Here is a 25,837-nt window from a genome sequence, read left to right on the forward strand (position 1 = left end):
TCATATTTTCCCCAGATTTTTAGTCACTTAAAGTGGGAGGGTTACTGCAGTCCCTGTTACTCCATTGTGGCCAGAAGTGGCCATTAGGACTATGTACTGTTAACCGCAACACTGGAGTCCTTTTCACACAAAAAACAAGGTGGACCATAACAGAAAGTTTTCAGGGGCAGAGACTATTATTGCTGGGTCAGGTCCTTTAAGACTGTTCTTGTTTGTTTTTAAATAAGCTTATTTTCCCCCCAAAATTTCACACATTCTATGAAAGTTCCTGCATATGACGACAACATTCTCCTGTCACAATGTGGTGGGGAAATGCAGTGGTGACAGCTAGATATCCCTCAATCTCTGTTTTTCCCTTTTTTACTAGTAAGCAGACCCCCGTCTGTCAGTGAAATGTCATGTCCAGCTCCTGTCGATGCCCCCAGCAGGGAGGGAAGCACCCTTCCTCCTTCCTGCCCCCGCCTCGCTGGAATTTGGAGTAATGCGTGCAGCGTGAGCAGCCATTTGGGACCCTGAGAAGGGAGCCCTGCGCTGCGGCAGAGCAGCAAGATGTACAGTGTCTGGGCTCTTAGTGACATTGTGAAGCCACATACAACATAATTTGTTCTTTCTACCTTTGAAATTTTCTTTTGGCAAAAGTAAAAATAAACTTGTTTTATCTCAGCCATTGCTATTTTGAATATTCCATCTTTTTTTTTTTTTTTTATCCTTACCTAAGGATATTTTTTCCATTGCTTTTTAGGAGAGTGGAAGGGAGAGAGGGAGGGGGAGAGACAGAGAAACATCAGTGTGAGAGAGACGCATCGATTGGTTGCCTCCCACATGAGCCCTGAATGGGGCCGGGGATGAATTTGCAACCCAGGTATGTGCCCTTGACAGGGAATTGAACCCATGACCCTTCAGTGCACGGACTAATGCTCTAACTGCTGAGCAACACAAGCCAGGGGTAGTCCATCAGTCCATCATTCTTAATTGAAGCTGACCCTCACTGATTCCACATGGGACAGGAGAGAAAGGGAAGGTGCAGGGAACTGTGTGTGTGTGTGTGAGTCACGTATTAGTCAAGGATTATATTTTTCATATTCCTCATCTGTGCCTCTAAATTCTCAAGTTATTTCAAGAGCATATTACAGTTTAAAAGATACATTTGTATCTATTATCTAATGTGATGCTTGCAGCATCTATTAGTTGGCTAGTACAGAGAATATGGTCCATTTTAGAGGTGAGAAAATTAAACCTTGAGTGGTGTGATGACTGCAATAAACACTCAACAGTGTAGTGGGAAAGCTGGGATGCAGCTCTAGTCTCCTGTGCCGAATTAAGTACATACATTACCCTAGATTATAAACTTTTTAAAAAATCCATTTTTTATGGAATTTTCTGAAGAATGGTGTGGTAGGAAACACTTAAATGAGCTACTCAGTCCTGATTGTTTATTTGTCATTGCAGCAAAAGGGTGAACCATGCAAATGGAGGACGAGACGGAGACCAGTATATGGAAAAAATGTGGTAGATGTACAACAAACAATTGCAACCATGAGTGCTATGTCACCCACATTACTGGCTGCTACAGCTGCTCGTGGAAAGCTAAACCAGAGAAAAAACCTAGGCATGGATTCTGCTGCTGCTCTTTGGTACAGAGAGATGGGGAGATATAGGCACACTTCCTGAGATGTGGGGAACGTGGGCTGTCCCCTGCTGCCATGAGGGCTCATTAGTCTCCAGCACTGGGCATGCTTGGGCTCTGGCCCTCCCGTGAAAGGTCTGCTGCAATCCTGGAGCCAGTTAACCTTACTGAAACATGAGCTTGCTTCTTCCACTTTCATTCTTCACCTCTCCTTTTCCTTACTTCCTCTTTTATATCATTCATTTATTCACTCACTTTTGCTTTTATTCACTCAATGAAGCTTGAAGAAAAAGAGAAGTTTAAGTACATTTAGATGTTTTTGTCTAGGGATTACAGGAATGCCTGAATATTTAATTTTCTTTTCATTATGAGATTCCCTAAGGAGCTCTGCTTATGAGAAAAAAAACCCAGCAAGTGGGAGACAAGGTGCTCCTTTATTTTCTTTTTATTATTTTTTAATGTTTTTTATTTACTATTTATTTTTTATTTTTTAGAGAGAGAGAGAGGAAGGAAGAAAGAGAGAGAGAAACATTGATGTGAGAGAGAAATAATGATTGGCTGCCTCCTGCACGCATCATGACGGGATTGAGCCAGCAACCTGGGCATGTGCCCTGATTGGGAATCGAACCAGCGACCTTTTGGTGCATGGGATGACGCTCAACCAACTGAGCCACACTGGCCAGGCAAGGTGATCTTTTATTCTTGGTCAGGCTAATGCCTGATTTTCCCTAAAGAAGACTGGTAAGGCTGACTGGTAGCATGGGGCCTAGCCTCACCCCAGTGGCAGTGTTCAAGGTAAGAGATGTTGGTGGCCAGGATTAGAGTAGTGATGAAAAACATGGAGAAGAGTGAATTGATTCAAAAGCTATTTATTTTGTGGGCATGAGGCTATAAGTCACATGAGAGCTATAAAGAAGGACATAGCGCCCAGCCTGGTATGGCTCAGCGGTTGAGCATTGACCCAGGATCCAGGAGATTGCAGTTTGATTCCCAGTCAGGGCACATGCCCGGGTTGCAGGCTCCATCCCTAGTACGAGGCGTGCAGGAGGCAGCCAGTCAGTGACTGTCCTCTCATCATTGATGTTTTTATCTCTATCTCCCTTTCCCTTCCTCTCTCTGAAATCAATAAAGATATATTTTTTTAAAAAGACATAGAGGGAAAGATAAAAGGAGGCTTCATGGGAATAATGACATTTAAGGCAGTGTGGTATAGTTGGAAAATCCCTGGACCAGGGCCCGGGAGTATGTTTGGGTCCTAATTCCAACTCTGCCCTTGGGCTGCTTATGTGAATTGAAGTAGGTAATTCTCATGGCCCCATTTCTGCTCAGGGGGAGGAGTATAGCATAGAATGTAAGAGCTAAGATCTGGGGTCTGGGAAAGACTGCCTGGATTCAATTTATGGCTTCACCACTGACTATCACCAAATTAGAGTTTTACCACTGTGGAAACTTGGGCAGGTTAATTAACATTGTGGTGCTTTATATTCCTCAATAGAATAAAGGAGATGATACCAATAGTACCCACCAATAGGGCTGCTTGTGAGGATAGAAGAGATAATATGTGCAGACACTTAGAATTGGGGTTGGCACACAACTTGCACTCAATAAATATTAGCTATTTTTATTAATGTCTTGGAGTCCTTGCCTTTGTAAGTGACCTTCCATGGCTATAAATGATTGTGCAGGCGATTCTGAATAGGAGGTATACGGTGGTCATAAGCCCAGAGATAGAGAAGCACAGTGGTGTGTTTAGGGAAAAACAAATTTTCAGTATTGAATTTAATGACATGTAAGTTTATAAATGGTAAGTGGTGGAGTTGGAAAGGAATATTTATGAAGCTTTTCTATGCCATCCTAAAATATTTGAACTTTATCCTGTGAATAGTCGGGAGACTGAAAGTTTTGAACAATAATGGCAACAATAAGACTCAAAATACGAAAATGGATGCAATCGACTAAAACAGTTTTATTGAGCACTTATTATGTGTCACAGTGATTAGTACAGGTAAGGCCTCTGGTCCCCCTACACCTAACATTCTGGTGAGATTAGTTAGGTAATAAACAGTAAAGAAAGATGATTTCAGATGGTGGTAAGAGTTTTGAAAGTAATAAAAAGAAAAATGTGTTAGAAACTGGGATGGGAGAGTGGTTAGAGAAGACCTCTTTGAACAAGGGTTATGTGAGCTGTTTCCTAAATGAAAAGGTAGAGCCAGCCATATGTGCATCTGGGGCAGAAGTATTCCAGGCAGAAGAACCAGGAAGTGCAAAGCAAAGCTCTTGTGGTGGGAACAAATTTGATTATGTTCCAGAAACAGAGAGAAGGCCAGTGTGGCTGGAATTCAGCAATGGATTCAGTGTGTAGACTGGGATGAGGTCAAGGGTGGGGCAGGGTTGATCATGTAGGACCTTGTGGGCTGTGGCAGGCAGGTTGGATGATCCTGTAGTGTAATACGAAGCTCTGGCAGTGTTGTGAGCAGGGGAGGGACATTATCTGATACGTGTTTTAAAAAATCCACCCAAGTTTTGTGTAGAGAATAAGACCTGAGTCAAAGCCTGTGCTCTCCATCTTCCTGTGTTCAGAAGTGGCAGTTTAGTGCCGTGATACCTGTTATGTTTCGTCTTTGTGGAATACCATTGCTGTGTTTTCCATTTTATTTCTTTATTCTTATTCTTTACAATCACCCCATGATTTAGGCAAGGTAGGGTTTATTCCATCCATTTTTAACAGAGTAAAAGCAACGTCTCTAAGAGACAGATTTCTTAGTTCTGTGATAGAGGTGTTAAGATTATAACTCAGCAACCAAAACCTAGTGTTCTCAGAAAGGATTTGGCAACCTCTGGCATGACTGGTTTGTGACATGATTGTCAGTGAAGGGGTTGCCTTCAAGCCTCAGTCTGAACATCTTCCATCTTAGCTTTGGACTCACAGATCTAGTCAGTATCCCTGCTACTTGTCTGTGTGACCGTGAGTCAATTACTTTACCTTACTGAGCTTTAGTTCTTCTGCAAAATGCGGTTAACAATACCTAATATAAATGGCTATATTGAGAAACAAATAAAATGAAAGTAGCTTGTGAAGTCCTTAGCATTGTACTAGCACAAAATAGCTCCTCAAAAAAAGCTATATTCCCTAACCCATTTTCACTCCCTCCATGCATGAAAAGATAAATGACTAAACGAACTGATGAAGAATGAATGAATGAATTACTCAATGAATAAACAGTTGGTAGATGGAGAGGTGGGTAAATTCATCAGATAATTGCTGAGAGCCAGCTGCATTAATGGAACTATGTTTGATATTAGCAATACAGAGATGTGTAACAGAAGTTCCATTTCCTCAGAAACTGTCACAACAGATACAAACATAAACACATAATTGCAGTTCAGTGTAATAAATGTTATAATAGGCTTATACAAGATTCCATAGGGTTTAAAAGAATACAGTGTTCACTGCAGCCTATGAGAGTAATGCATGGCCCTGTAACTATACAGGCTTTGGAAAGCATATACAGATATTGCTGAGATAACATGGATAAATGGAGTTAAATTCTACTTCCATTTTTCTCTTCGCAGACAGAGCAGTTATTTTCCCCATTTCCTGTTATTGCATTTTTCGTGTCTGTGATTTTGCTGTTCGTGTGGATAGAAACCTCAAATGAATACAATGGCTTTGACTGGTGAGTTTCACTTTTTTATTTTCATTTGTGAAAGGGCTTTTTGGTCTAATAGCCACCTGGATCCTACCTCAGGTTGGAAAGATCCAATGTCATAAGAGGGAAGGTAGACAAAATTGTGCTTTCCACACCTGGTGGATGAGAGGCCTGACCCTGAGGCAGAGTGAGGATGCTGAGCACCCTCGCCTGTTTTATTTCTTGTCCACCTGTGCTCATTCACATTTAGTCCAAATCTGGTTCAGTGGGAAGTTTCTCTGTGCTTCCAGTGTCCCCAAACCTTCTGTTCTGACGACTCCCTGACACCTGTTCCTCGGCCTTTATGTCTGGGTTATTGATGCCTGTGCTAGTTGCCCTCCATTATCTCTTTCAATGGACCCTGGTGTTTCTGTCTCAACTCCGGCCTCTGTAGGCATAGTGGGCAGATGAGAGGAGAAAGTCAGAAAACCAAGTCTGGTGGCTGAAGTTAATAATAATAGTGTCTATGTATCACTTTTCAACTTTTGAAAACATACAACCACCCTTTGAACAGGTATGCCATTATTTTCCCCATTCTACAGATGTGGGAAGTGAGGCACAGAAAGGTCCTAGAGATAGTAATAGTTCAATCTAGGCCAGTGGCTCTCAAATACGAACAAGCATCAGAGTTCTTTGGACAGCTTGTTACAGCATAAACTGCTGGCCTTGCACACAGGATCCATAATTCAGCAAGTCTGGGGTGGTACCCAAGAATTTGGGTTTCTAACGTTACGGAATTCATTTATTCTAACAATATTTGGTGCAATTATTAAGATTTTCTATATGTATTATCATGTCATCTGCAAATGACAGTTTTACCTCTTCCTTTCCAGTTTGGATGCCTTCTATTTTGCTTCCTTGCCTAATTGCTCTGGCTAGGACTTCTAAAACTATGTTGGATAAAAGTGGCGAGAGTGGGCATACTTGTTTTGTTCATGATCTTGTAGGAAAAGCGTTTATCTCTTTACCATTGAGTATGCTGTTAGCTGAGGATTTGCCTCCAGTTTTATTGAGATGTAATTGACATATAACATTATATAAATTTAAGGTATACAACATAATAGTTTAATATATGTAAATATAAATATACATACATATTTTAGTCATATATAAGGATATACATAAGAATTTTTCTTCTATTCCTCTACTATTGAAAATAAAATGTGTTAATAGTATTTAATCTTATATAATAATATTTAAATTAGAAATAAATATCACCCAGCTTTCACATATCAGAGTAGATGTAACAGCCTTACATAGTCTTCTCTGGCAGCTTCTACGATAGAATATGTTCTAATCCCTACAATAAATACATTTCTGAGTGATCCCAGACCAGTACTTTAATATTTTTAATCATTTTAAAAGTTCTCAACCATTATCTTTTCAAATATTGCCTTTACCTTATTTTCTGTTGCCAGTGGTAATAAAGGAATTCTGCGTCCTATTTTGGGGAGAAGATTGGTGTGTTTTTGGTTGTATGAGACATAATTGCATCATGATAGACAAAAAGTAAGGAGAATTAATCAAGGTGTGTATAGGCACCAAGTTGATAAGAGTGGACTGGTAGTGTGCTATCTGGGTCACCTTAGCCAAACTGAAGCTACATTTCTCTGAATTCCATTCTCAGTGTAGGATTGGGTTAGGATTAGTCACAAGAGAAAATTTGCATAAGATTTGGAAGTGGGGAGTCAATCAGAAGTCTTTTTTTTGCACTCTGATCAGTGATAGGCCCAGGTATTACAGCAGCCCTCATTCAATGTCAATATCTGGTAGTTTACTTACTTGACACGGAGCAGCACCTGGGCCCACATTCTCCCCGCTCCTGCCAGACCTTCTTCAGCTTCTCCATGTCCTAGGCCAGATAACTATGCAGCTCAATGATGAGAAGCACCAGGTTTTCCTACAGGTCATCTTTATCATAAAGTTTGGCTGCAGTGTATTATTACTTTGTTAAATTAACATTTGTTAAGTAGAGTGAGCACAGGGTGCCTGATGGTGATTCCTGGCAAACAAAATGGTGAATGGTGGTTCAACAACAGACCAGAAGAGAAATTGAACTAGAGAAGTTTATCACTCATAGCTACCGGAGGAAGTTCACACAAGCCTCGAGGGGCCACACAGGAGGTCAGGGCAGAGAGCAGACAGAGAGAGGCAGGCCCTGGAGCACATGCCTTTAGTGCATGGGTGTAGTGCTTCCGGGTTTCTGGACTAGGGCCAAATCAATCAGTTAAAACTCAAAAGAGCAGGGTTTTGATAAGACCCATAGGGGTCTTATCTAGGGTGCAGAAGGAATACAGTCTCATGGAAGCAGGGGAGACTGATGATCACAAGTCATATCAGGAACTAACATTTGCTTCTGACTCTGTGAGCTGCCATCTAGGGCATGTGTTTCCCTGAGGGGCTAGTGTCACCTGAAGGTCCCTGCAGGCCACTTGCCCATGAGAAATGGATGCAGAGGCCACAATACCATGGAGGAGCTTAGCTAAACTCTTGACACAATGATAGACACAGGTTCCATGTTTTCTGTGTGTCCTCATGGGTTTCATTTTTTCCTTGTGGGTCCAGTTCCTCCTCATGGGTTTCATTTCTTTCATATGTTGTGTTTGGTTTTCTTTCCCAACTGCTGGCCCATTTGACTTCTGGAAACTTTAGGCCAAATATCAGAATAGATGTAACAGCTTTACATAGTCTTCTTTAGCAGCTTCTATAGTAGCATAAGTCTAATCCCTTCAATACAGTATTTTTCATCATTTGGAAAAGTTCTCAGCCATTATCTTTTCACATATTGATTTTACCCTATTTTCTATTTGAGATTTCAATTTTATGTATATTAGACCTTTTCCCTTTATCCCCTAAGTGTCTTAGACTTTCTTTTGTATTTTTCATATATTTTTTTTATGCGTCTCTGTTTCCTCCTTGATTTTTTTAAACTGTTTTTAAACAAATTTTATTTGGCTGTGTCTTACTTGCTATTAAATACATTCACTGAGTTCTTAATAGCTCTTGCTGTATTTTCCTCTTGCTGTAAAATTCTTAATTGGTCCTGTATTTAATATTTCTCTACTGAAATTCTAATTTTGTCCCAGTCTAAACATTTAAAAGATTTTATTTATTGACTTTTAGAGAGGGGGAAAGAGGGAGAGAGAGAAACATTGATTTGCTGTTCCACTTACTTATGCATTCATTGGTTGCTCCTTGTATGTGCCCTGACTGTAGATCAAACCTACAACCTTGGCATATCAGGACGACTCTCTAACCAGCTGACCTACCCTGCCAGGGCCAGCTTAAATACTTTAAGGATAGTTATTTAGAAGTCTTTGTCTGATACCTCTATTCTCTAGGTTTTCTGAAGATCTTTTTATGTTTTCCATTTTTTCTTTTGGCATTCACTAATGTGGTCTCCTCTCCTAGTGTGTCTGACTGTTTTTGCTCGAGTACCAGACATTGTATATAGAAAGTTGTATAAGTCATTGAGACCTTGAATTATATTATGTCCTCTCAGTTACTCTGACAGGTAACTAGGGGTATTAGCAAATCCCACTCACCTTAACCCAGTGTCACAACTTGGTTTGAAACTAGGATTCAGTTCCCAAAAGCAGCCTATTTCCAGTTTGTGCTTACTCATAGGCTGTAGCCCTGGAAGATCCCAAATCACATTCTTCGCTTTTTCCCTCCTATTGCTGCAAGATGCGGGAATCCCTCCTGGCTGTGTCTCAGCCACTTCTTTGGAGAAAAATCATTACAAGTGCCAAGTCTTATCTTTGGATTTCCTCTTATTTGGATCTTGGTTCCATATTGCTTAGTGCCTATTGGCCCTCTGATACCTTCATTTAGATTTAAAAACATACTGTCCAGTTTTTGTAGTTGCTCTCTAGCCAGAGAGACACAGAACAGATTTTTGATGGGGAAAATGTACTTCCCTCTTTTCTCCCCAGGTGTGTGTGGAGTTAGACTCGTCTCCTGTCTCCTCATTCCTTGCTATGTGAAGGTCCCCAATGCCTTACTACAACGTGTCTTTCCTTTCTTTCTCGGAGTTACTATCAACTGACAATTGGTGCTGATATAAAGGCTTGTGGTATGTAGGGGTTGTATTGGGAGAAGATGCAAGACAGCTGCATCTTTCAGCTATGGGAAGGAGGGAGGAGGTCCTGGACAATTTCTTTAAACGTTAGGGCAAAGAGTGTGGATTTAGATGAGGAGGTTGCCCCAAGAACACTATCTCTGTAGAATGAGAATGCCTTCATTTAATAGTGGGATGTGATCATGCTGCTAGAGGGAGGTAAAACAGTGGCCAAGAGCTGGGAGGAAACTGCTTAAAAATATGTAGAGTGAGCCTGTTTTACAGTCAGCAGCAGCTGCGTGTCCCTAGTTTAAAGAAGAGGTAGCTGAGAAAGACCCCTTTTCAATCCCACTGATGTATATGCATTTACTTAAACTCCTTCCCATTCTTCTCTCTTTCGTTACCCCACCACTGCCACCAAGAATAAGTGCCAATGAAGTAGAGAAAAGAGAGATAAAAAGAGAGGAAAAAACAGTTCTTCCTTTGCCTCTAGTTCACAGCAGGTGGGTGAGCACTTCACCTGTTTGGTGAGCAAGTTTTGAGCTGAACTAAACTAATAATAATATTTCCATGTGATTGAATATTAAAAAGAAAACCTTTTAGATTGAGCGAAGTGAAAACAATTTAATGTGGCCAGAGAAATGATTAGAAAAGGTAGAGGCGCTATTAAATGGCAGATTTACTTTCCTTTATCACTTGGAAAGCAAAGTCACTATCACTACTTGCTTAAGCTGTTTATTTTCTTTTTTTAGCTGCATCTAGACTGGTATTAAGTTCATCTTTCATGTTCCTTTTCAAGATATCTGTTACATTGTTTTGATAATCACCATGATTGTGTTAATACCCTATTTCTGTTATGCTGATGTGAGTCCTTTATTTCTCTGAATATCTTAAATATTTTTATTTTGTGGTTCTTTTCTGATGATTCTATTAATAATATAGGGTTGGGTGCAAGTTACTCTATTTATTGACTTTATTCAGTTCATTTGTTCACATTCCTTACATATTTTCTGATTCCTGGTTGTAGACTCATGTACAGAGTACTCTCGCCAGTGTCTTGATCTAGAGTGGCTCTCACTAGGAGAGCTGTTTGTCTGTTTCTTTCTTCTTGCTGTGTCTTATACCCCTGACCAAAGAGAATTTCCTTTCTTATTTTTACTGTGGTTGTATGTTCACTAATTTAATGTTATATTGTTAAAATATAATTTATCTGGGTTTTATATGGAGAAGAAGTGATTTCTGTTATCTTGAAATAAAGTCTAAATTTTTTGACATATGATATCTAGACCAACTATAACACTATTTCTCTTAGCAAATCATTAGTAGTTTTCTCTCATAAACTACCTTTGGAAAAGAACACATCAGGACTGTTTTAACAGTCCAAATCTTTTATACAGAATAGAGCAATTAATGTGGTGGCCATTATTACAATTATGTAAGAAAACATACAGGGACATGGACAAGGAATCTGCCCAAATGGAAAGTATTAGTTTAGTTCAGTTTTTAAAAAAACACATGTCTTTACTGATTTCAGAGAGAGGAAGGGAGAGAGAGAGAGAAACATCAATGATGAGAGAGTCGTTGATCGGCTGCCTCCTGCACGCCCCCTACTGGGGATTGAGCCCGCACCCTGGGCATGTGCCTTGACTGGGAATTCAACTGCAATCTCCTGGATTATAGGTCGATGTTCAACCGCTGAGCTATGCTGGCTGGGATATATTGTTTTTTTGTTAATCCTCACCTGAGGATATTTCTTCCATTGATTTTTTAGAGAGAGTGGAAGGGAGGGAGGGAGGTGGAGAGAGAGAGAGAGAGAGAGAGAGAGAGAGAGAGAAACGTTGATCTGAGAGAGACACATTGATTGGTTGCCTCCTGTGTGCACAGCCCAGTTGAAGCCAGGGAATGAGCCTGCAACCCTGCCCTTGCCTGGGAATCAAGCCCGCGACCCTTTGGTGCATGGGCTGATGCTGTAACCACTGAGTGACACCAACCAGGGCCAAAGTATTAGTTTTGTTAAGGTGGTGAACTTATGGATGACTTTATCTTTTTTGACATTTCAGAATTTCTGTATTATTATATTACTTTCTAAAAAGGACATAATTTTTGAGTATATATTCTAAATAACATTAAAAAATCATACCACTTATACAGATCCCCATTAAAGTACCTGATTGCCTATAGGACAGAGTTAAAACCCCTAACTGAATATCCCCAAAGCTCTTCACAGATATGTTCCCAAAATGCTTCTCTTATCTCCCTCAGTTTTCTTATGCCTCACCTAGATTACTCTGAGACAACTACTTTCTGCTATATTTTAAGGATTGAAATACGTTTTTGCAGGGTTATTTATCTAGTTACAGGATACTGGACTATTGGGTCCATTCTTTTGCTGAGTTTATTTGGAATCCTGGTTGCCTACACTTCGTTGCTGTTGGTGAGTAATGTTCCCCATTTCTCCTACTCCCTTCCTGAGCAGCCTCATGAGGTGCTCCTGTCTATGGTATGGTGCCCAGTGGTGCCGGGAGCCCTCGGAACCTAAGATCACTCTTGTCTAAGTAGAGTTGGGGTTTACATCAACTGCTTGAATTTTAGGCACAAGGGATCAATGGAGAAAGATAGACTTGTGCTATTAGAGGATACATCTTATCACTTTGACCCTTTGAAAGGGTGTAGAACATCCTTTTTCTACCCCTGTTTCATAAGCCTATTTTATGGTTCACTCAATATTGTTATTTTAGGCACCCACACAGCTTCATATTAGCAGTACTTTTACATATTGAACTAACCCATTTCATTTCCCATCTCCTGAGAATCAGTCTTTTTGAGCCTTACAAATTAGCTAATTTTTTAAACCTGTCATAATGTGCAAATGCTAGTCAGCTAGTTCAGGTGCAAATTAAATTTTAGCAAAAGTCTTTTGGCAATAGCGACCCTGTCTCCATTGTTGCATAGTAGTGTCCTACAGGGAGAGAAATTCAGTCCAGGCAAGAGGAAGGTCTGTGGAAATGGAAAGCTTATGGGAAGACAACATTTAGGTAATTAGAGTTTTTTAGTGCCCATATATACACAGGACATATACGTTTACATCGCTGTTTTTTGCCCCTGCTGATTTCCTGTCTGATACAGAAAAACCCAACCCTCAAGTCAGGTGCCATTTGCAATATTTTTTTTTTCCATAAAATGTATTGGCCATTATGAGTGATAAGTAATGAGTATACAGAAATTTAAAAAAGCAGTTTCTGTTTTTATGCAGGGCATTTCAAAGAGATATGTATGAGATTAAAAGTTACAACAGCCCCTTAATTCAATAAGTTTAGAATTTTGATAGACAAAAATAACTAACACAGGCAGAGTATTATAATTGTCATTAGAGAAACCTAAATAAAGTTCTGCATGGATTCTGAGCAGGAAGAGATGACATCTGCCAAGAGGAGTAAGTAAGGCTTCTTGGAAGAGTCGGCCCTGGAGTGGAATCTTGAAGGGATGTTGGATTTGGATGTGAGCATATGGGGTGGAGGAGAACATTCCAGGCTGAGGGAACATCATGACAAAGTTGGGAAGATAGAGAAATATGGGGTGTGAAAATATAGGGAGGAAAGGCCAGTTCTGTTAGCATGAAGGGCATGATGAAGAATAATAGGGAACATGGCTGAAATGATAGGCTTCTGATAGCTTTTGGAAGGCTTGGAAAGTAAGTCTAAGACACTTGGCATAAATTAGATTTCTATTTTACGAAAACCATCCTGGTTGTGTAGATGGTGACTATAGGCAGAGAGACCAGTTAGACACTTTTCTTTATAATGGGGAAAATGCAGACTCTGGCCACTGAATTGTACTGCTTTCATAGACAATAAAAAGTGGAATGCTGTTTATTGTGTTAGCTGCTGAGGTGGGTTGTGTTCTACTGTCCAATAAGGCATGTATTTTAACAAACTTCCTACTCTACTCTACCTTTTTTGGATACATGCAATGGATACAACAGTGATTCCAGCTCTGTCTTTAGGTTATATTGTAACTTGATCAAGTCATATAACTCTTCTGAGACCCAGTTTTCTTTTATTTCAAATGAAAATGAGAATAATATTTAACAAAATGGTATTATATAAGCCTAGGTGAAGAAATGAAATCATATACATAAAATTATTTTGATAAAATGTAAGTGCCATATATATTACAACTCTTAGTAACATCCTAAGCATCTGAGGACTCCAGTTTTCAGTTTGCATCTCTCCACACAGACTTGATGCCTGGCTAGATTTACATTGAAATCTAAGATTTATTGACTAAACACCAGTATTAACAACAGTGGTGAACAGTTGTAACGACGACACTGGTTCCTCAAGAAAGAGCTTTTAAATGACCCTGGAAAGTGCTGGCCTCTGACATCTGTTCTCTTACAAGTGGGTCTAAGTAATACCAGGAGTAAGGTCCATCCAGGGAAAAGAAACTGGTAGGAATTCAGGAAGGATATCAGCATGGGGCTTTGCTGTGAAATTTCAGAGAAAATAATAATTGTTCCTGGGGGTGCTGGTAAGAGTTATGAATAGGAGGTAACCTATGAACTGGATTTGAAAGGTCAGTGGCATTGGAAGAGGGAGCTTTTCAGGCAGAGAAACAGCATGGCAAACTCCCAGAGGTTGAAGGACGCAGGTATAACAAGACGTGAGTGTAGTGAAAAGCATTTGAATACAGAACAGTGCTGTGGGCCACAACTTGGTGACTTCAAAATAACCTCCTTTTTCTTCTTTGCTTTTTCAGATACTTGCACTTTTGGTATTTCGGGAAGGGTATGAATTATACCTGCACTGGAGTCATAAGGTAGGACATCTGAATCTTCACAGGAATTAGACCAGGACTGAATGTGCCCCTGGGCACTCAGTGTTAAGTACAGAGCCTTGCTTTCTTCATTGCTCCCCTTAGAAAGAAGAGATCTGCTTACTCTTTTTAAACTGGAATCATTAAATTTCTAACAGATGTAACTGATATCCTGAATGATCTGAACCCAAACTTTATTTTTTCTCACCACTCCTTACTAAACTCACTCTGTGACTCTGCTCTTCCCATCCCAATAAAATCTTAGACAAGCTCCATTACTTTCCTAGTCCTATATAGTGACAAGAACATTCTCATGCCAGTCATTAAAAATTCAGTTCATTGTAATAATTCAGACTCCAACTTCATAAGACTTTCCCCCTCCCCTATTGCTGGAAGCCTGCACTGGTGGAAAGAGCATGATGGTCCTATTACCTCTATGTCACCAAAGGGGGTTGCAGGCGAACAGGAGACAGGATAAAAGAACACAGTCCCATAAGGAAGGGCAAGAGGGTCATCAGGACCAGGTAAATGCACAGTTGTTGGCTCTTTACCCCCTGGACTGTTTCCATGTGTATTTTCAGAGACCCTTGTGCTGAGAACCTTGACTACAGCTCTCTTGGTGGAGACATTGCCTGTCTTCCTATAGCCCCTGAAATTTGTCTGGTGAGGTACCTTTATTTGGAGCTTTTAAAATGACACCAGCATAGCTTCTCTCAAAGGATCTATATTTGGTCCACAGAAAGCAGGCATTTGCCCCACCATCTGTGAACATGCAGGTCATTTCCAACATAACTTCCCTCATTTTGTTCTGCTGTGCTTGAGCAGCTCCACCCACAACCTCTTGTTTCAGGCATGGTTTTGGTACATTTCCTTGTGATTCCTGAAATCCAGGAGCATGTCAAACTAGGAGCGGTCCTCTTAAGTTTACTCTTACTCTAATGAGACATATGAACTGGAAATGTATATTTAAGAATTATTACAATGAAGAATGACATCAGAGGAATGGCAACATGAGAGATTCCCTTGGTCTCTCTCCTAGAAGTTACAACAGTTTGTATAGTCATATCTCAATGTTAAGGATTCCCTGCTCAACACACACATATACCTGAGAGATCCATGCATTGAAACATTTAAAGGTGGACAAGTGAATCAAAAGGGAGAGGTGAAAAGGAGTGAGGCTGATATGAGCCAGAAACGCAGCCCGGCAGCCAGGAGCTCCTTTGGGGTTCAGCCTAGGGATGGGAGGGATCTGGTTGTAACTGACACCCTCTTCAACTGGAAGGAACAGAGAGACTCAGTGAGCAGTCCAGCAGGAGTGAGTAGCACTAGCTGTGGCTGAGCCCAGAGACCTGGGCAAGAACACAGCACAGGAGAGTAGCTGTGGTTGTTGGGCAAGAGGTGAAACAAAGCCACCAAGCTTGGCCACCTCCTGTCAACCTCTCAGAGATTGCTTCCCTTTGTTGTTGATGTCAGGTTATAGACTTCATTAACTGCACGCCTGAGAATGTGTACTCGAGATCTAATACTGCAGAATCAAATTTCTCCCTGAGCAAAGGGTACACTCTGACTGGAACACTGGGGGCACCCTGATGGAGGACAGAGGCTGTCATTACTGAGCATAAAACAACAAATAACCTGGGGATCACCAAGCCCACCCTCACCTGACACATCACAGCTACACTGACCAAAGAGGCTGGAGGAGACAGTGCTGGGATATCACAGAGCTAAAAAAACAAACTTGTGATTTAGCGCCACCTACTGAAAAATAATAGAAAGACCTCTTTGTGTTAATCTGTTAGAGAAGTGCAATCTACACATTGATGCCTAGACAGAGAAGAAATACATAAAATGTCTTGAATAACCAAGGTAATGAGGCAGCTCGAACAGAAAATGAAAAATCTCTAGAAAACAAACTTAAAGACATGGAAATATGTGACATAAATGACAGAGAATTCAAGATTGCAGTTCTGAAAATAATAAGATACGAAAAAATACAGACAGGCAATTTAATGAGCTCAGAGAACAACAAACAAAACAAGTACTTCACCAAAGAGATTGAAACTTTAAAATAAAGAACTAAACAAATCCTGGAGATGAAGACTTCAATTAAAGAAGGGGTGGGGAACGTCAGGCCCACAGGCCACATAAGGCCTGCGAAATCATTTGGTCTGCCCCATTTGGTGAGTTAATTAAATGTTTGACCAAATATAGCAGGCTAATTTTTAAGTTGATACTTTTGTATGGCCCACAAATGATGTTATAAATATCCAAATGGGCCTTGGCAGATAAGTTTCCCTACCCCTGAGTTAAAGAGAGGAAGAATGAACTAGCAATCATAGGAAACAGAGCAAACCAAATGGAGGAAAGGACCCGTGATATTGAAGATAGAAGTCTAGAAATGATGCAGAGGGAAGAAGAGAGAGACTTGAGCATAAAAAAATGAAAGAACTCTATGAGAGCTATCTGACTCCATCATAAAGAGTAATACAAGAATAATAGGCATACCACAAGAAGAGGGGGAGAAGGAAGCAGCCTATTCAAACAAATAGTTGATGAGAATTTCCCAAACCTATGGAAAGAACTAGATCCTTGAATCCAAGAAGCAAACAGAACACCTAGTTACCTCAATCGAGAAAGGCCTTCTTCAAGGCACATTTTATTAGAACCATCCAAAATTAATGACAAAGAAAGGATCCTCAAAGCAGCCAGGGAAAAGAAGAAAGTAACCTATAAAGGAAAACCCATTAGGTTATCATCAGACTTCTCAGCAGAAACTCTACAAGCCAGAAGAGAGTGGAATCAAAATTCAAACTACTGAAAGAAAGAAATTACCAGCCAGGAATAATATATCCAGCAAAGTTATCCTTTAAATATGAAGGAGAAATAAAGACTTTTTCTAGACATGCAAAAGTTGAGGGAATTCATCATTAGATGATCTCCACTGCAGGAAATACTCAAGGAGGTTATTCTCAAGAAGGTCACAGATTTACAAGTAAGATAACTAACAAACTTACAGCATAAACAGAGATAATTTGTGACAACCAAAAAATAAAAGGGGAGGGGGAAAAGGTCTGAATTGACAAAGGAGGATGGAGGTCAGATACATTCAAAAGAAAAAGGACTACAGTATATATGGAACTTTCTCATAAATCTAATGGTAACCACACACATAAAACAAAAACAAAAAAAATTAAGACACTTAGCTTAGAAAAAGAGGAAACAGAGGAAAGAAGTTTGGAATACCACCAAGCAAAAACAGCAGGCAGAAAGACAAAGGAAAAGAACCAGTGGAGGCACGGAGCTACCAGAAAACAAGAGAAAATGTATATAGGAAATCCTCATACATCAATAATCACCCGAAGTGTAAATGGACTGAATTCACCAATAAAGAGGCACAGGGTAGCAGATTAGATAAAAAAAACAAAACCCAACCATATATTGCCTTCAGGAGACACATCTAAGCTGCATAGACAAAGGCAGATTCAAAGTGAAAATGATTCTCCAGGCAAATATCCACAAAAAAACAGGTGTAGCCATACTTATATCTGAAAAAATAGATTTCAGGATAACAAAGGTAACAAGAGACAAAGATGGGAATTTTATAATGATAAAGGGGACACTACATCAAGAAGATACACCACTTCTCAATATATAGGCACCCAATCAGGTAGCACCGAACTATGTAAAGCAACTACTCGCAGAACTAAAGGGAGAAGCAGACCAAAACACAATCATAGTTGGGGACCTTAATACTTCATTGACAGCTCTAGATAGATCATCCAAACAGAAAGTCAATACAGAAATATCTGTACCTTAAATGACACATTAGACCAAGTGGACATAATTGACATTTACAGAGCCTTTCATTTCAGAACATCAGATTATACATTCTACTCCAGTGCACATGGAACATTCTCAAGGATAGACCATATGTTGGGTCACAGAACTAGCCTCAACAAATTCAAGAAGACTGAAATTATACCAAGCATAATCTCTGACCACAGTGCTTTGAAATTAGAAATCAACTGCAATAAAGGAATTAAGGAAACCCACAAATACGTGGAGATTAAACAACATATTACTAAAAAATGGCTGGGTCAAAGATGAAATGAAAAGTGAGATCAAAAGATATAGAGAGACAAATGAGAATGACAATATAACATATCAAAACTTCTGGGATGCAGCAAAAGCAGTAATAAGAGGGAAGTTTATATCACTACAGGCCTGTCTCAAGAAACAAGAGAAATCCCAAGTAAACAATTTAACATCACATCTTAAAGAACTAGAAAAAGAAGAACAAAAGCAACCCAAAATCAGCAGGAGAAAGGAAATAATAAAAATCAGAGCAGAGTTGAATGAGAGAACAAAAAGACTATACAGAAAAATTAATACAACGAAGAGCTGCTGCTTTGGAAAAAATAATAAAATTGACAATCCCCTGGCTAAACTCACTAAGGAAAAAAAGAGAAAAGACTCAAACAGAATCAGAAATGAAAGAGGAGAAGTTAACCACAGACATCACAGATACACAAAGGATCATACTAGAATATTATGAAAGACTCTGTTCCACCAAATTTAATAACCTAAAAGAAATGGATAAGTTCCTAGAAATATATAAGCCTTTCTAGACTGAATCAGAAAGAACTGGAAAATCCAAATAGACCTATCAGCAGTGAGGAAATTGAAACAATCATCAAAAACCTCCCAAAAAATAAAAGTCCAGGACCAAATGGCTTCACCAGTGAATTCTACTAAACATTCAAAGAAGATTTAAAACCTGTTCTTCTCAAACTTTTCTGAAAAATTGAAGAAGAGGCAATAATTCCTAACACATTTTATGAAAACAACATAACCCTGATACCAAAACCCGGCAAGGATAACACACACAAAAATTACGTACCAATATCTGTGATGAACACAGATGCAAAAATCCTATACAAAATACTAGCAAATTGAATACAACAATACATTAAAAAGTGATACATCACGATCAAGTGGGGTTCATTCCAGGAGTGCAAGGATGATTCAACATATGCAAATCAACCAGTGTAATACACCACATTAACAAAAAGGGTAAAAATCATATGATCTTATCAGTAGATGCAGAAACAGCATTTGATGAGATATATTCACTTACAATCGAAACACTCAATAAAATAGGCATAGAAGGAAAATACCTCAACATAATAAAGACCATATATGACAAACCCTCAGCCAATATCAATACCCAGTGGTGAAAAACTGAAAGCTTTTCCTCTAAGATCAGGAACAAGACAAGGATATCCACTCTTACAACTCTTACTTAACATAGTTCTGGTAGTCCTAGCCAGAGCAATCAGGGAAGAGAATGAAAAAAAGGCATCCAAATTGGGAAGGAGGAAGTAAAAGTGTCACTATTTGCAGATTATATGATTCTGTACATAGGAAACCCTAAAGACTTCACCAAAAAAACTATTAGAAACAATAAACAAAGACAGTAATAGGTTATTTAAGATTTTTGCATCTATGTACATAGGAGAGTTAGGCCTATATAGTCATGTGTCACTTAACGACAGGAATGTGTTCTGAGAAATGCATTCTTTGGTGATTTTGTGATTGTGCGACATCATAGTGTACTTAGTCAACCCTAAATATTATAGCCTGTTGCTCCAAGGCTACAAACCTGCACAGCATGTTACTGCACTGAATACTGTAGGCAATTTTGACACAATGGTTAGTGAATCTAAACAAAACTAAACATAGAAAAAATATTGTTCTTTTCTACCATTGGAGTGCAGTAGGCTTGTTTACACCAGCATCACCACAAATAATTAACTAATGCATTGCGAAATGACATTATGATGACTATGACATAACTAGGCAATAGGAAACTTTCAGTTTCATTATAATCTTTTTTAAAAAACATATCTTTATTGATTTCAGAGAGAGGAAGGGAGAGGGAGAGAGAGATAGAAACATCAATAATGAGAGAGTCATTGATCAGCTGCCTCCTGCACACCCCCGACTAGGGATCGAGCCTACAACCCAGGCATGTGCCCTGACTGGGAATCGAATCATGACCTCCTGAATCCTAAGTCGATGCTCAGCCACTGAGCCATGCCCTGCAGGGCCCGTTATAGTCTTATGGGACTACCGTTGTATATGAGATTGGTCATTGACCAAAGCGTTATTGTGGCACAGGACTGTATTTTTTATTTTCTTGTAAGGTCTTTGTTGAGTTTAGGTATCAGTGTTTTGTAGGCTTAAATGGAGAAGTTAGAAAGTGTTATCTCTCTTTCTATTCCCTGGAAGAGCTTGTTAAAGATTAGAAATATTTCTGCCTTAAATAGTATTTGGTAAATTAAACATTCATACCAGCAAGGTTTGGAGTTATTTTATGAGAAGTTTATGGTCTCAATTACTTTAATAGATACACAGATTATGGAAAGAAAGTAACTGAGCACTCTCTTGAGCACTCAGTCATTGTCATGAAAGCAGGACAGATGTAGAAAGACAACATTTCAAGGGGAAGAAGTTAAACTTATATCTACTTGGTCTTAATGTTCTCTATGAAGTGTATCGTGTTCTGACAGGTGGATTCTTTTCATCTGTTCAAAAGTATTTATTTAATGCTTACTATGTGTCAGGCATTCTGCAAGGCAGGGAGAATATAATCATAAATCTTTTACTAATCTCATGAAGTGTACAGTCTGTTGGGGAAAACATACATTGAAAAGGGGATTCCAAAATATTATTTATTTGTGACTGCATTGAGTTGAATAAAAAAAGTAGTGAATATCTCTAGTGGCCATTGTTGAGACTGAGTGAGAGATGCCAGGCAATGCTGAGGGCCCAGCTGAGGATCGAGATGATAATTAGTAAAGGCATCAGACCACGTGGCTGTGTAATTTGTTTCCAGCCGTGCTACACAACAAAGACTTGGGAGCAAAGAAGGTAAACGATTGGCTCCATCCAATACTGGGGATTTGCAGGATGGTCAGATTAAAAGGATGAGGAAAGGAGGTCCCTGACATCCTGGGGACACACCTAAGATTCCCAAGGACAGTTCTGATCCAAGCCTAGTGCCTGGAAGTCAGGAGATTTTTGTTTGTTTGTTTGTTTGTTTGTTTCCCCAGATCCTGATTGTGCTAGTGATTGGGATATGCTCGTTTTTTTTGTCACTTTTATGTATTTACTGGAAGGAGAGGTGGCTGACGTTTGGGCTGTCACTGAAGGTAAGCATCACCCTGTAGGTCTAGCACTGTTTGTCCAGTGTGGTCAGCCTGACATTTGGCTTTCTCCCAGGTCTTTGCTCCCCACCTGCATCTCTGCAGCATAACCATGATGGTTCTCCTTTTCTGGCCTGTGGCCTTCTACTTGGTCCAGTTGGAACAAGAAGGTATGTCCTGTGGGTGGAGCCTGACCCTTTCAGCTCTGGCTTTAGCTTACATACTCTACTCAGCAGAACACAAGCTTGGTAGACAGCCATCACCGTGCCGCTCTGAAATTCATTTAGCTTCTTACTCAGGCATGTTCCTTGTGGTCAAACTCACAACCCCACGTGGCCTGTCAGAACATTTTTGTGACCAAACAGGCCTTCTAAAGAGGGATTCTCCTGGGAAAGTAAGAATTGTCTCCATGTTGTTACACAGTGACTGCCTGGAAATGGAAAGGGGTTGGGGGAGGGTAGAGGCCATTTTAATTTTAGTTGACAGAGTGATGGTACTAGTCATAGTTCCTTTAGATTGTATTCAGATGTTACTAGTTTCAACTGATGAACACACACCAGGTCCCGATATGCCTGGTTACATTCTAGTAATGAAAAGCAGGTGCCTGTGAGTCCCTGTCACACCTGGGAACTTAGAACAGAAGCAGAAATGTCTACCTCTGCCACTGGCTTCCTCTCCATTCTTTACCCTAATATCATGGAAGCAAAAGAGGATCAGAGCTGTACATGAAATTGTTTTGAGAATGGAGTTATCCCTCAGCGCCCTTACTGAGAAACCAGTAGGATCTTCTTTTTATGGATCTCCTTTTACTACGGGTTTGACAAGGAGTGTTTGCTTCTTGCTTGGACAGGGGTGGAGACAAGGCAGTGGCTGGATTGGTAGTGTTGTCACTGTGTGTCTGTACCTGTGTGTATGTGTATGTAGTGTTGTTACTGTGTGTTTGTATCTCTGTGTATGAGTATGTAGTGTTGTCACTGTGTGTTTGTGTCTGTGTGTATGTGGAGGGCAAATTGTAGGAAATGTTTTGGGGCAAGAGCTTAAAGGGGACAATAATGAATTCTTTTCTTTTTCATTTCTGAAATTTTAGCTAGATTCAGAAGATACCAGAGTACACATCATAAGAGAAAAAGAAACAAGAGATGTACTAGACTCGCAAAGCTGAGAGGTTAGAGCTGGTGATACAGATTTGAAAGTAACTGAAGTATAGGTGGTAACTTAAAAATGTACAAATGGTAAAATCCTCAGAGGTCTACAATTATAAGTGTTAGGGAGTGACCAGTGATAAAAGGCATTGTGGACCAGCTGTGTGTGTATATGTGTGTGTGTGTGTGTGTGAGAGAGAGAGAGAGAGAGAGAGAGAGAGAGAGAGAGAAAGAGACAGAAGCAAATACCTAATATTTGAGTACCTGTTATAGGTAAACACTCTCATATCAACTCTGTGAGGGAGTCGTTAGCAGCGAGATAGCCCCTTTTTTCAGAATGAAGAAAATGGAGACCCCGAGAGGGTAAGCAATGTGTCCTTAGTCACACATTAGACAGTGGTAGAGACTTCTGTCAGCCAGTGCCTCTCCCTCTATCCTGCACTGCTTTATATATTGGACATTTTAGGCGAATCTTTACAGGCTTCAGGGCTTTCTCAGCACCAGCCGTTCTACTCCTACTCCTGAGGGTGGAGGGCAGTCCTTAACATGCCCTCCCCTTCCTTTGCTTCCACCTCCTGCACAATTCATTTCCAGGGGTTTCCAGTCAGATAGTATTGCCTTAATAACAGTGCTTACATTTGGATAGTGCTCTACTTTCCAATCGCTGCAAATAAATGGGAATGTGATGGGAATGGAGAGTAAATCCAGACAGTCCACAGAGTCAATGAAACCCGCGCACTGGGTCTCTACTGACGGCTGCTTTGGGATAGTTAGTTGCTTGGGACGGGTCTCCAGTCCTCTATCATTTTTTCTCACTCTCCACCCCTTCCAACCTTTTCAGCTGCACAAGTGGCTATTGGACTGCCATTTTTTCTCATCCTTTTATGTCTGCTTGTGGTGCCATGGGGGTTTTATTCTCCCTGCCTTCAGGAGAGGCATAAATTGGGACCCAAGCCGGACCTCTTTGGACATAGAGGTGCACCCATGGTAGGTCTGAGCATGATGGACTTGGGTGAGTACCAGTGAGCATGGGTTTATGAATGAGAGATGGGGACCTCAGAAACGTAGGAATCTCTGGAGAGGAAAAGGGGTTGGCTTTGATGACAAGAATAAAGGGTTCATTGTAGATGTTGGACTTGAACCCAAGTCACCTAACTCTCAGTCCATTTCTCTTTACTGTGCCCAGTGACATGTGCTCAGATGAGCAGAGTCCCAGATCATATTGGATAGAAGGGAATATAGGCAGGCTCTTTGAAACAATTGCCAAAGGAGCCAAAGTCTGCTTCCTAAGACCCTGCTATTATTGGGCTCCCTCTGTGCTCTAAAAGGGATGTTGTGGGGAGAAAGTCAGAACTAGAGGGTCTGATGTCCTTTTCTTCCACAGCTGGCGCCTGAGAACACCATGATGTCCTTTGAGAAAGCTGTTGAAAATGGGGCGTTTGGGCTGGAGACTGATATATATTTAAGGTAGGAAAGCAGGGGCTGGGTGGGGAGGAGATAAGGTCAGTGCCATGGAAGATGACCAGCCTGGCCCAAGTTGTAGAGAGGACAAGCCTCTGGGAGTTTCTCCTGTGTTCCTAGCCACGTGTGCACATAGCGTGTGCACACGCACACACACACACGAACCACTTCTCCCTTGCAAGCATACATCTGTATCACTACATTTTAAATTATAAGGTCATAAATCCTACAGAGTCTATATAGACTCCAAACATAATTTCAATTTGCCCGTATTGTAAACCATGCTTAACACTTAACCCCAAGCACTACCAACAATATGTTTACCTAACAGTCCCTTGACACCTACTATATTCCAGGCCTTCTTCTGAGTGCAATTGAGAGGCAAGTAAGTACTATACTCCTGCCTAAGGGATGTTCCCAGCCAGTGAAGGAGACATGGCATGTTTACCCCGGTATGAGACCATTTGTGGCGTGTGCCTTCCAGAAAGATATATCAAACAAGGAGGAAAAGGTCACCTCCTATTATGGGAAAAAAGACCTGTGTACTCAGAATTGTGTTTGGGTTGAGTCCTGAAGGAGAAATATTTTTTTATAAGAAGATATGTTGATAGAGTATATTCCAGGCAGAGACAACTTATTCAAAGGCATCTAAATAAAAAACAACAGCTTTGTAGATCAGTGAACTAGCCTGTATGGATGCCAAATTGATAAGCTTGGAGATAGAAGCGGGCCATGTGAGGAGGAGGTGTGGCTGTGAGGGTCACTGAAGCTAGACATTGGAGATTCCTAAGTGTATAATGGGTAGTCATCCTAGGTTTTGACAGATTTCCTTATTGTTTTAAAAGATGTGATTTAGAAATATTCATCTAGCAATCTGTGAGAGAGACTTCTCAAGGAGATGGGCACTGGGCTGTAACAATGTCCAAGGGAAAACAATGGAATACTTGGATCAGAGCAGTGGTGTGGACAAAAGACCTGCTTGCTATAAAATCTATGTACCTGAGCAGCCTGGAAGTAGAAAGGCTTCATCTCTAGCATGAGGATTTTGTGAATGTGGTGTGTACAAACTGCCTTTGCCGCCTTTCTGTGAGGCAAACAGAAAAGAAATGAACAAATTCAGAGATGAGGAAATGTGGTTTGAACCTAGATTCAGTGAAGGGAAATGTATTGGTAAGGTCATAAGGCTGGAATGTCCCTGATAAAGCCAGGATTGGACCTAGATTTCCTGACCCCAGACTGGGGTTCTTGATATTCCCAACAATAACGACTGTTCCATGCACAATGTTTGAATCAGGGTTTTGAAACAGGATGTTCTGTCAGAGCTCCTGGGTTTATTTGTGGAAGTGTTTGGTGGTCATGGCATAATGTGGTAAAGGTGCTGAGCTCCTGACACATGGTCTTTCTCTCTTCCCTTGTTTCTGTGACTTCAGCTGTGATGTAAATAGATGATCCTTCCAGCACCTCTGTTTCTCTGGGGTTCTTGCTATTACCCAACAGTGACAACTGTTTGATGCACAATGTTTGAATCAGGGTTTTGAAACCCTGATTCATCTACTTGACGACATCTTCATTTCCAGTGATCATCTCCATATACTCCACCATTTACATTGATGACCATACCCTAAGCTTCATCAATACCCAAAATTACATATCAGTCAGGACAGGAATATCACCCCAGTAAGCTGAACAGGAAAAATTTAATCTCAAGAATTACTAAGTGGTAAATGTGGTTAACTACTTAAAGAGATTAAAGAATATCCCATGAGTATAAAACTAGCAAGCTACCATAACATATGTTTCAGAGAAAATGGAGTAAGCACATCCCACCCTATCCT

General features: G+C 40.3%; 1 protein-coding gene across 1 annotated transcript in view; it reads left to right on the plus strand.

The window, feature by feature from the left end:
- Window positions 1-1,463: 1,463 nt before the first annotated feature.
- The window catches only part of LOC308565003 (glycerophosphodiester phosphodiesterase domain-containing protein 4-like), a gene marked incomplete at both ends in the record, with an annotated part of 64,484 nt that continues 40,110 nt past the window's right edge, over window positions 1,464-25,837 (plus strand). The window contains 9 exons of the mRNA XM_081153760.1: window positions 1,464-1,634; window positions 5,201-5,304; window positions 13,952-14,038; window positions 14,135-14,194; window positions 14,773-14,854; window positions 21,476-21,569; window positions 22,487-22,564; window positions 23,383-23,528; window positions 23,926-24,008. Coding sequence (XP_081009886.1) covers window positions 1,464-1,634; window positions 5,201-5,304; window positions 13,952-14,038; window positions 14,135-14,194; window positions 14,773-14,854; window positions 21,476-21,569; window positions 22,487-22,564; window positions 23,383-23,528; window positions 23,926-24,008 — 905 coding nt within the window. The remainder of the gene's footprint in view (window positions 1,635-5,200; window positions 5,305-13,951; window positions 14,039-14,134; window positions 14,195-14,772; window positions 14,855-21,475; window positions 21,570-22,486; window positions 22,565-23,382; window positions 23,529-23,925; window positions 24,009-25,837) is intronic.

This window comes from Miniopterus schreibersii, assembly GCF_964146895.1.
Source record: "Miniopterus schreibersii genome assembly, chromosome: 12".
In the NCBI taxonomy this organism is placed as follows: domain Eukaryota; kingdom Metazoa; phylum Chordata; class Mammalia; order Chiroptera; family Miniopteridae; genus Miniopterus; species Miniopterus schreibersii.